The sequence below is a fragment of the Trachinotus anak genome, unplaced genomic scaffold, assembly GCF_046630095.1.
Source record: "Trachinotus anak isolate AG129_WGS33_773 ecotype Australia unplaced genomic scaffold, CSIRO_AGI_Tana_v1 ptg000007l, whole genome shotgun sequence".
In the NCBI taxonomy this organism is placed as follows: Eukaryota; Metazoa; Chordata; class Actinopteri; order Carangiformes; family Carangidae; genus Trachinotus; species Trachinotus anak.
The window spans coordinates 7,518,931-7,530,908 of record NW_027273858.1 but is presented as its reverse complement, the minus strand read 5'-3'; the positions used below and the strand labels follow the sequence as shown (position 1 = coordinate 7,530,908).

Sequence of the window (11,978 nt, the reverse complement as noted above, 5' to 3'; positions counted from 1 at the left end):
TCATGTGCTCACACAGCTTTGTCATTTATGCAAACAAGTTATTTATTCTTCTCGCTGTCTGACTTGACTACTCAGCGTCTACGACTTTACCCCCATCGCTGTCAATCGTTTAATACACCTAATTGCTCTCAATGTTTAATTGGTTCAACATTTAGCTGAGTCAGCTCTTTTTGTTTCTGTTTGTACACTTTTTTATGTCACATTAAGCAGAAGGTTTCCCCATGTAGCCAAATTTCTTATTTCATCGCGCTCAGGGAAAGTCTGGAGACATTTGAGTTCATAATTTGGCTAAAGAGTGTGAAGACGCACTTCATAATCATGCCGTAAACTCAGAGCCAGATTATTTGCCTTCCTCTGGATTAACAAAGGGCTCTTTATCCTCATTTGTTTTTCTAGACCTCTATGAACTTGACAGTATGGAGGTCTGATGCAGGATATATACTGAACCTAGTTCCACGGTCACTCCCGGGTGCTTGCACTCAAACAATATGAAGAAATTTTCTTAACACCCATTCTTAAATCTTAATTGTGATTATATTCCCTTGTCTTTTTATCGCTGTCTTACTTCAGTCTGTTTTTTAGAGTTCATTAGAAAATGTGTCCCACTTTTAAAGGACAAAACAAGGGCTCATTTACAGTAAGATATGAATTCCCAAATGGTGTAAATATAATTGTGATTCCTGATGTGTATATCACTGTGGCATCTTATGATGATGTAGAATATGAAGTATCCCATGTTCTGTACTTTGTGACCACTGACTTTCAAACCAGGTCCAACACTGTAAAGGCCTTGCTAATCATCAAGCTGTAAAAGGCACAGTTTACAAGTCAAAATATCACTGGATTTACCCTTTTTTTAATGAATTAAGGGTATCTGTAAATACCACAATGCACTGGTACTGTACATTACCCTTGAAATACTGTATTTCAGTTTGAAGCTGAAGTCTGCAGTTTGTCATCCAGTCTCAAAACTTTGTTGGCCAGTGGTAAACAAAGGGTTTTGTCTGTTACGGTTAAAGATGACGCGACATACCCAAATCAACATTCCACTGCTTTTGACAAACTGCAGTAATGATATCTGTGAAACCAGTCATCAATGTGGTGCATTCAGGCTTCTGGCTATGGGACCAAATTCAACTCTACCAGCACTAAGGCCTCTCTGTCTTCAGGACCAAAACCACTAAATGAATGAACTAGCTGCTAGTGAGGAGTCCTCGCAAAGAAAAGTACTCCGTATGAAAACTTCACAAACGACCTCAGAGGCGCAGTGCAGAGCTGTTGCTGAAAGACCCATCACCTTCCGATCAAAAAATAAAACAAGACTTCCTGTTAAATGCAACACTTCCTCTAAATCACTGAGCATGTCTGACACACCGACTGTGTCAGATTGAGCTTTGGGTACATCTGTTTCAGTGAACCGTTTTTGTTATCATTACAGTATTGGCTATTTCACGCCTGATTGATCAAGAGTATCAAGTTTGTCAACATTTTGAATAAAGTCTAAATCAAGACTAAATTTGCCTTTTTGTTTTTCTTTTGACGCTGAATTAACGCAATTATTTGGTGCTGTTTTCTCTTCCGTTTTAATGCTGGGCGAGCAAAGAGGTATTCAGCTCAAGTAAAAGCAGCAAAACTGCAGGGTAAAAAATCTCCATTACAAGTTAGTGCTTCTAAATTCCTATTTAAGTGGCAGTGCACTGAGAGTGTTCAGAGCAACATGTAACGACCTCTATTTCACATATTACATTATTGGATGATGAACACAGGTGCATCAATGCAGATGTAGCCTGGTACTGTAGCCTGTGGTACTGTTGAGTGTTCCTTTGATGTTATCTAGCCTGTTGTAATCAGTGAGTGTAGGCTGAAATACAGACGCACCTCTTTGTGTGAGACTGCATTCTTTCCTAGTAGACTGCCAGCTGAGTGTGTATTTGTGTCTGTATTGAGTCTTCAGGAGGAACCAGTGGGTTTGGGGATGACAGACAGGGAAGTAAGAAAGTGCTGACAGACAATATGAACATGTTGACAATAAGAAAAGTATAGACGAACACCACAATCCTTTCCTAGATTTAAAAAAAAAAAAAAGGTTCATCCAAACATATGAGAAAGAATTAACCAGTGTGAACAGTGTTTGTGGCTTTTATTTTGTAATGTGGTACATGCAACAAGCACATTTGGTACAATACACTCAAAATTTAGCATCTCTATAGTGTCAACTAATGCTCCTGTGGTGTCTAAGCACAAGAAAGCTTCCTGCTAAAAAGCTAAGCTCACATTCATGGATCCTTGTGAGTCCACTGGATACAAACCAGCTGTAGCGTGACTGCACTGGAGGGCAAACAAATTGTGGTCACAGTGTCAGGTTAACTTATGCGCACTACATTTGAGTATGTGCATATGACAGAAGGCCGTAACAGAATCTGCCTATTAAAAAAAAAGTTAGACTCTGGTCATGTACCCACACACATATTTTTGGATCTGCAAGATTGAATAACGAGCACCGATTTATTAAAATAAAAGATCAGTTGTATGGCTTATACAGTGCATCAGGAAAGCATTCACAGCGTTTCACTTTTTCCACATTTTGTTATGTTACGAGCTTATTCCAAAATGGATTATATTAATTTTTACCTCAAAATTCTACACACAATACCCCATAATGACAAGTGAAAAAAGTTTGCTTGAAATTTTTGCTAATTTATTAAAAATAAAAATAAAAAAATCACATGTACATAAGCATTCACAACCTTTGCCATGACACGACATGCATCCTGTTTCCACTGATCATCCTTCAGATGTTTCTACAACTTGATTGGAGTCCACCTGTGGTACATTCAGTTGATTGGACTTGATTTGGAAAGGCACACACCTGTCTATAGTTGACAGTGCATGTCAGAGCACAAACCAAGCCATGAAGTCCAAGGAATTGTCTGACCTCTGAGACAGGATTGTATTGAGGCACAGATCTGGGGAAGGGTACAGAAAAAATGTATGCAGCATTGAAGGTCCCAATGAGCACAGTGGCCTCCGTCATCCGTAAATGGAAGAAGTTTGGAGCCGCCAGGACTCTTCCTAGAGCTGGCTGCCCCCGCCAATCTGAGCTATCGGGGCAGAAGGGCCTTAGTCAGGGAGGTGACCAAGAACCCGACGGTCGCTCTGACAGTGCTCCAGTGTTGCTCTGTGGAGAGAGGAGAACCTTGCTGAAGGACAACCATTTCTGCAGCACTCCACCAATCAGGTCTGTATGGTAGAGTGTCCAGACGGAAGCCACTCCTCAGTAAAAGGCACATGACAGCCCGTCTGGACTTTGACAAAAGGCACCTGAAGGACTCTCAGACCATGAGAAACTAAATTCTCTGGTCTGAGGAAACAAAGATTGAACTCTTTGGCCTGAATGCCAAGCGTCATGTCTGGAGGAAACCAGGCACCGCTCATCACCTGGCCAGTACCATCCCTACAGTGAAGCATGGTGGTGGCAGCATCATGCTGTGGGGATATTTTTCGGCAGCAGGAACTGGGAGACTAGTCAGGGTCGAGGGAAAGATGAATGCAGCAATGTACAGAGACATCCTTGATGATAACCTGCTCCAGAGTGCTCTGGACCTCGGACTGGGGCGAAGGTTCATCTTCCAACAGGACAATGACCCTAAGCACATGGCCACGATAACAAAGTGGCTTTGGGACAACTCTGTGAATGTCCTTGAGCGGCCCAGCCAGAGCCCAGACTTGAACCCGATTGAACATCTCTGGAGAGATCTGAAAATGGCCGTACACCGACGCTCCCCATCCAACCTGATGGAGCTTGAGAGGTTCTGCAAAGAAGAATGGGAGAAACTGCCCGAACATAGGTGTGCCAAGCTTGTAGCATCACACTCAAAAAGACTTGAGGCTGTAATTGCTGCCAAAGGTGCTTCAACAAAGTATTGAGCAAAAGCTGTGAATACTTATGTACATGTTATATTTTTGTTTTTTATTTTTAATAAATTTAGGCTCTAACATAACAAAATGTGGAAAAAGTAAAGCGCCGTGAATACTTTCCGGAGGCACTGTATATCACTTGGCTCTAATACAGCCAGTAGATGGTAATTATGATAACGCTTGTAAGCCGTTCCAAGTGTCTGTAGTGTGTTTTAGCTTTTACCATTTCAAAGATTGTTGCCTTAAATATAAAGAAATTGTGTATAATGTTTCCTCCATTCCCAGGAAACAAACAGAAATGTAAAGACCTTCATGAAAACTGAACTAGTGAATATTTAACTCAAGGTCCACTCACTAGTGAGGCAAAAAAAAACAAGAGGACCTTGAGTGACAAAAATTAAAAGTGAAACAGTGCAGTTACAGCGTGCTGGAGGCTAAAATGTTTCAAGTCAGATGTTCAGGTCAAAACGTCAGATCCTTAATGCTATGAATAATAAAGTGCATGACTTTTTATTAGCACGGATATTTGTGGCTGCAGCCGTCGAGGTAGCGATGGATGGTTAAAACTGATGGATGGCAGGTCCACTGGTTCAGAGTATCATGTTTGTCTGCAGCAAAGAGAAGAGGTGGAGACAGACGGACAAGATTAATGAACTGCACAAAGGAATAACTGCTACATTGTCGCTGCTCTACACATCATGTATGCGCAGGTCTAAAAATAGTGAGGAGGGTGGGGTGAGCGGAGGTAATTATAGTCATTGTGGAGAAACTCTCCTGCTAAGATTTCTCCTCCAGGAGTTTCATTTTCCCTCCCTCTTTCTGTCTGACTGCCTCAGGTGGTTGTTATGCGACAGCTGATACTTGACTTCTCATTTGGTGACCTTTTGTTGGAGCTGAGAGGTTACCTTTCACTGACTGACGATACTGTCCAGCGCACACGCACACACACACACACACACACACACACACACACACACACACACACACACACACACACACACACACACACACACACACACACACACACACACACACACACACACCAGCCCTTATTTTCTCACAGATAAAACAGCTTTTTTGCTGCGGCACAATTCTGTGTTTTAATAGAAGCTGCGCAATTAAACAGTTTGGTAAAAACAAAATGATCAGTGATCTTCAGCGCTCAGGCGGCGTGACAGAGGAGACACTGCTTCAAGAAAGATGCTTCAGTAGTTATGGTGGAGATGTGAGTGTGTGTGTGTGTGTGTGTTCATACCTGTGTGTGTTTAAAGCATGGTGACACATTTCAGAGAGCTGCGGGCGCTGCTCTTGGCCTGGGAGGTGATCACGGTCTGGGCTTGGAGGCAGTACTTTGCCTTGTGGCTCAGCTCCTTCAGAGTGAGCTTGTTAGAGCAGCAGTCCATCTCAAACTCCTCCTGCAGAGGAGGCTCATCAGTTACACACTCAGGAAATGTTCTGCTGCACAGTCACATTACACACAAATTAAAGATGGTTTTAAAAAAGTTTGTTTTTATTGTTTTTGTTGTTCTTCTTCTGCTCGTCCTCTTCCGCCCCCTCTCCCTCTTCTTCTTGTTCTTCTTCCTCTTCTGTTTCATAATAGTAACAGTTGTGGCTCAAATGTAGTTTCTAGTGCACACATTGTGTATGAGTGTTATATTTTATTGTTCCAGGCTCCAGTTCATCGACTGGTCCGCTGGCAGCAAATGAATTATCAGCAGTTTAAATGTAATAATCGTTTGATGCTTTAAAAACCAATTATTCTCTCAGATTCTTGCTGCTTTTTTTCAATTTAATATCATAAACTTCATATCTTTAGGTTTTGGAGTCGTGGTCAGACAAAACCAGACACCTGACGACATCAGCGGTCTTCTCCATCACATATTCATATCGTCACTATGGGCATGAATATGTGCAAGCATTTAAAATGCGCGGTGGCGTATTCTCGAGGCTGCATTACAGAATAATAATTAGAATAATAGTACAAGTTAACATCTTCATTATAGGTGTTAAAAAAGTGTATATTGGCCTTTTGTGTAGCACAGTTGTATGCCATATTGTGCTTGATGCCAAATTATAGACCCAAATGATATCACACAGCTCTTTCCACAAACCAAGTGTGTGTGTGTGTGTGTATACCTCCTCTCCACTGGTGTGTATGAGGTAGATCTTGTAGTGCAGTTTGCTGTGCATCTTCCGGACAAGCTGCAGGGCCTTCACACGGACCACAATCCTTTGCTCTGTGACATTCAGCCTCAGTACCGGTGGGCTGATTTTGGCTGCAGATAGAAGGATCTTGTTTATTTTACTTTATGTATCTTTAATGCTATGATGAAACACAAAATCATAGTCATGGGTGAGTGACAAAGTACAAAAAAAAAGAAAAAAGTCAGGAAGTAGAGATGATTGTTTTTTTTAATTAGTTAATAGTTGTTTTTCACTTAAAGGAGGGAAGTTGAGCTTTTTACTATGTATAGCAGTGGGAAGAGAAAGTGAAAACTTAAAGCACAGTTTAATAAGATACTTTCTAATTGATGTTTTATTGATGTTTTACTGATGTCAGAGTTTTTCACAGATTTCTTTAATTCTTTTTATCTTCTTTTCTTTTTTTTTAATAAAGTTCCCGTACTACATAATGATAATAATAATAATTTAGTACACTGTATTTCTTGACTTAGTAAATTAGATTTAGTGATAAGCTACTCTTTGACCTTTAAACCTGAAATCTTGTGTTCAGCTTTTATTTTCACTAGAAGATGCAGACATGGAGGAGTATCAGCAGCAGCAGGAGGAGGAGGAGGAGGAGGAGGTGTGTAAACACTCACTGTCCCAGCGTGGGCTGAATCTGGGGGAGAGGGCCCAAGCTGATTTGCTTGAGGGCGGAGAGGAAGCATGCACTCTGGCATAGTACCACTCTCTGAGGTCAGAGGTCACATCGCTGAGGTCACACTGTTGGTTCTGGATCCCCTGACAGCCGTCCACATCCAGCCACTGAGGCTCCCCGTAACTGAGAGACACAAACACAGAGAGGAGCGGTGTTACAGCAAGACATCTACAAGTACAAGATCAATGAGTATCAGAAGTAAAATGACTTTTTCAGAATAATGTATACATTGCGTATATTACTTTAAACTAAGCTAATTTCAATTACTTTATATACTGCTGGGCAGCTTGTGATTTTTCCCCCAGGGGACCAATAAACTTTTATCTTTTTTAACCCTGTAATAATACATCAAAATCCATTCATTTGTTGATTATACTGTGTGTGTGTATTTGTGTGTGTGTGTGTGTGTGTGTGTGTGTGTGTGTACTTGTACTTGCTACATAGTAAGGACCAAAAAAAGTATTTTACTAACAGAGTGAGGACATTTTGGGAAAGTGAGGACATTTTGGCCGGTCCTCACTTTTTGAGACACCTTAGGTTTAGGTTAAGGTTAGGGTCAGGGTTAGGGTTAGGCACTCAGTTGTGATGGTTAAGGTTAGGGTAAGGGGCTGGGGAATGCATTATGTCAATTAGTGTCCTCACAAAGATAGAAGTACAAGTGTGTGTGTGTGTGTGTGTGTGTGTGTGTGTGTGTGTGTGTGTGTGTGTGTGTGTAATGCCTCACATCTTCCACTGGACGTAGTACTGCAGTGAGGTCTTGTTGGTGGGTGGAGTCCAGTGCAGAATGTTTTCATAGTCCACTGAGTCAAACCTCACCTGGGCGGGTGGAGCAAGCATCACTAGCTCTGAGGAAGTTATTGATAATGTACTTTAGTGGTTTATGAGGAGATAAGAGCATCATTTACATCCACATAAGTAATATAAGTGTCCATTATACAGCAGCATAACAACAGCATAGCTATCAGTGGTCAAGCATAACTATATAAAAAATTACAACTGTTTTAACTGTTTTGTCCACATTAAAATGCAACTGTAGTTTCTTTGGTGTATCATATTTTGCCTCTAGGACCACTGATGTTTCACAGACAAATGACCTTGCTTGCATCTGTCTGCTCAGAACCAGGGCTTTTTGTCCTTAGAGAGACATTAATACTGGAGCCTCATTAATATGCACCACTGTCCCCAAAAACAAAGAACTACTTTTTTCAAGCCTGGCATGGAAATTTGTGTCTCGAAATCTCAGAGCACGTTGCACTGCCCTGTCACTCTCTCTCTGTTTTTTTTATTCCTGATTTTTTTTTAATTTTTTATCTTACAATTCCAAATCTTACAAAAAGAGAATCTCCTCCCACCTGAAGACGCTTATCATAGCCTACTTTAATCCACGTTGAGAGTGAATGACAGACACAACCCCATCACATCAGGAGCAGGGCACAGCGGATGCTTATACAATAAATCTCTGTCATGGTACTAACAGTTACCCACAAAATAAATCACTTCTTCTTTTTGTCTACAAAATAAAAGCGCAAGAACGTTCGTTTTTCAGCAATTATATAGTTCGATAGCTTTTATTATGAAAAGGTCTGACAGGAAGTTCTAAAGGTTTTCAGTTTCTTAAAATTAGCCCTTGGTTATGTTCTGGCCCACCATGTAATGGGTTAGGAAAAAATGTAAAGCAAATAAAATTTCTACTCTGTTCTTAGCTCAAACAAATCTATTTCCTGTTTTGTTGTTGACTTTTTTACTTATGCCTTGAAGTATGTATATTCTGCACAGATTCAGGACACGAGTCACACTAATCCATATGTCTTAAAACATAGATATTAATAAATCAAATGTTACCTTGTGCTGTGACACAGACGCCCAGGTTTCCCAGCAGCACGGCTCTGAGCAGCAGACGGATCATGGCGTTGATGCTGTTGGTGAGTCAGGCTAGCACACAGAAACAAACACACACACAGAGACTGGACTGATGTTCGAGCAACACCGCTGCTTTTAACATGCTTTCTACTTCCCCTTTTGAATTCCGTGATGCATTTATCTTTGACCCAACAAGGTCACTGAGGTAACATTACAAGGCTTCATACTTTTTCTATACAGAAGTACATTTTGTGCAGTTTACGTGTGACCGGTTTCATAACAAAACACAAGTGGGTCATTTTACCAGTGTTTATGTACGACTTCAGACTCAGTAGTATAGTATACATTCACTAACTGAACAGTAACAATAGAAAAGACTCGACCTTCTTGGATCAGTTTCAAGTTGTTTTCTGGTGGGGAGGTCTTTAGAAGTCTTCGAGATGACTGACTCTTTGTTTCTAGTAGCCACTGGCAGGTGTCATGGTGCAAACACAACGCAGGCGTACCACACAATGGCATACATTAAAAAACAAAGATAAAAATCTGAAAGCTGAAAGAAATGCGTCAGCACATCAACTAAATTAATTTCAACCATTATTTTAGGGGCTACAAAATAAGTCTGGTTTAATTCCACTAATATAACACTATCTACAACACAAACTGCATTTTTTATTTTCATGCATGTTTATAATGAGTTTGTGTGTTGTGCAATTTGAAAAAAAAAAAGCCAGTTAAACTTTGCCTAAAGTTCTTTGGAGTTTTTAAAGACAAAAAACATAAAGCTCTCCTGCAGCAAACCTAAAACCAAGATCATTTAATTTATCAGTAATTTGGATTTGGATTGATGCGTTCACTTTGTGAGCATCATCTGTACACACAGACCATAGTTGACATGAATATCTCATTTCAATAGGCCCTTTTCACAGCTGAAATTTTGACCTCATAGTCATGGCAGGAAAAGTGCACATATTATGAATCCACTTCCCTTCTATTCAAGTGTCCTGGTAAGTCAGGACTGAGCCACAGTCTGACAGTGAACCAGTATGCTCAAATGTAGGACTCTCAAACTGGAGACTGAATAATTTTATTATTACCTGGTCACCTGTGTCTGTTTGTTTGTTTGATTGATTGTGACCAGGAATATGTAAAAACTGGTTTGCACCAAACTTGGTGGAGGGATGGGGCAGGGGCAAGGGAGGAACCCATTCAGTTTTGGTGCAGATCCACTCCCAGAATCACTTTCCCTACTATTATGAGTTGTTTTTTGTCGAATGTAAATATAAAATAATGTCTGATTTATGTAAGAAACCAAATGTATTCATGGTGTTGATATCTACAAGTTTGTACAATTTGGTAGAAGATAGTATTCTGGATCTGGTGGAAGGAAATATATGATTGTCGAGCCTTGATGGAGGTTTGTGCTCTGTTGAATGTCATTAGATTAAACCTGTGTTTGTCCTGCTGTGAACTGTCAAAAAGGCTTCAAATGAAGCCGTGTGAGTTCTCTGAGGATGTATTCCCCTTAACAGCTCTTTGTTCTATGAAGCTTAGAAGAATTACCGTTCTGTCCTTCAGGTTGACACAGTTACGACCAAGTGATAACTATCTGCTGTTCAAACGTTTACTGGAACATCAGCTAAAACAACGGTTTACAGGAAATGTGTTGCACAACACCCAATGACACTGCATTTACTATCTGATAGAGGAAAAAAAGACCGGAGCACTTCATGTTTCTACTTGATTAATTATTAATTATATGATTCATAAATCTCTTCAGAAGCTTTTTATTGTTATGTCCTGGAAATACTGACTAAATCCAGACTCTGTGAATGAAATTTCAGAACTTACATCACTTAATCAATCATAAAATTAATTGAAATGAAATTTTTCAACTTTTGGCAAATGTATTTCTTTCTATTTCTATTCTATCATGTCAATTCAGTGTCAGATTGCAACACTTCTATGCATCCTTGTGTTATAGAATTAATACAACTTGGGTTACTTCTGTTCCCTGCAGGGTTAAGACTACATAAGATTGTTGAACGTCAACAGATTTGATATAAGTATAAACGATTAGCTAAAAATAATGGGAAAATGAATCAACCAATGTATTGAGTAAATGGTTTAAATAGCTAAAAGCAGTGGATAAATGGTTGAAATAGCAATATAGGATAAGTTGTTACAACAGGTAGCTCAAAGTAATGGATAAATGGTGAAAAAGCTTAGGCTAGTAGCTAAATGTTTGCAGGTTGCAATCATTAGCTCAAAGTAATGAAAGAGTAATGGACAAAAAAGTTAAATGTAGTGGAGATGGTTGGAATAGCTAAAAGCAATAGAGGAGCGGTTGAAAATAGATGAAAGTAATGTTAATGGATAAATGATGAGCTAAAGTGGTGGGGAAATGCTTGAAATCATAGCGAGTAAGTGGTTAAAATCATTAGCTAAAAGTAATGGACAAATGGTTGTAATAGCTAAAAGCAGTAGATAAATGTTAAACTGAGGATAGTGGTTAAGATTTAGATTTTAGTTAACAGATTAATGTATAGCTGGTTAAAATAGTTGCAAAATAGTTAGCGAAATGCTACGGATCAATGATGAAAAAGCTAAAAGTAGGCTAGTTGATAAATGGATAAAATAGCTAAAAATAAAGGGTTTTATGGTTACGCTAAAGCTAGTGATAAAATGGTGGATGATCACAACAGACGGCTTAAAGTTCTGGATAATGTTGTGATGGTTGACTGAATTCATCTGATGTGGAGGTATGTGACGGTGGTTCTCACAGTGGGGTCCTTGAGGGAGTTCCTGGGGGTCCTCAGCAAAATGTATTTTCACTATAATTCCATCCACGAGTAAAACAACGACAGACTGTTTGACTATTTTGGTCGTGGGTTTCAAACACTTTCTATAATAAAACATCTAAAAGTGAGAATCTCATCAGATGGGTCACCCTGGCACAAAATCTTATCAAATGGGCCCATGGGCTAATTTGTGTCAGTTTAGGGGTCCTTGGTGTGGAAATATTTGAGAACCACTCGTATATGAGAAAGAAAAGGTTGGGAACCACTGCTGTAGATTACCAGAAAAAATCCTGTCGATCGATGGAGGATATACACCTAATAGTGAAGTCTGTTATCTTCCAACTCCCACACACACACACAGGAAAGAGGAAGGAAACATAACTAACAGACACACAAAAGAGGTCCCCCTGCTCAAATTACTGGTTTTAGAGGAAGGACCATAGATCGCTCAAATGTCATGACACATCATGGTATGTGTGCTTCTTCCCTTACATAGTAATCCTCGTGATACTATCGGTTGT

General features: G+C 39.8%; 1 protein-coding gene across 1 annotated transcript; it reads right to left on the bottom strand.

The window, feature by feature from the left end:
* Positions 1-2,123: 2,123 nt before the first annotated feature.
* On the bottom strand, positions 2,124-11,724 carry il22ra2 (interleukin 22 receptor, alpha 2). Its single transcript, XM_071480207.1, has 6 exons — positions 8,642-11,724; positions 7,524-7,644; positions 6,741-6,922; positions 6,055-6,194; positions 5,174-5,333; positions 2,124-4,526 (listed from the first exon to the last, which is right to left on the bottom strand). The coding sequence occupies exons 1-5, from the start codon at positions 8,703-8,705 to the stop codon at positions 5,184-5,186; spliced, it is 657 nt and encodes a 218-aa protein (XP_071336308.1). The 5' UTR covers positions 8,706-11,724; the 3' UTR covers positions 2,124-4,526; positions 5,174-5,183.
* Positions 11,725-11,978: the final 254 nt, after the last annotated feature.

Coding starts and splice junctions, on each gene's coding strand:
- il22ra2 (XM_071480207.1), bottom strand. CDS start 8,705: ATGATCCGTCTGCTGCTCAGAGCCGTGCTGCTGGGAAACCTGGGCGTC. Junction 6,923..7,523: donor TACTACGTCCAGTGGAAGAT/GTGAGGCATTAC, acceptor TGTGTCTCTCAG/TTACGGGGAGCCTCAGTGGC. Junction 6,195..6,740: donor ATTCAGCCCACGCTGGGACA/GTGAGTGTTTAC, acceptor TTCTATCTGCAG/CCAAAATCAGCCCACCGGTA.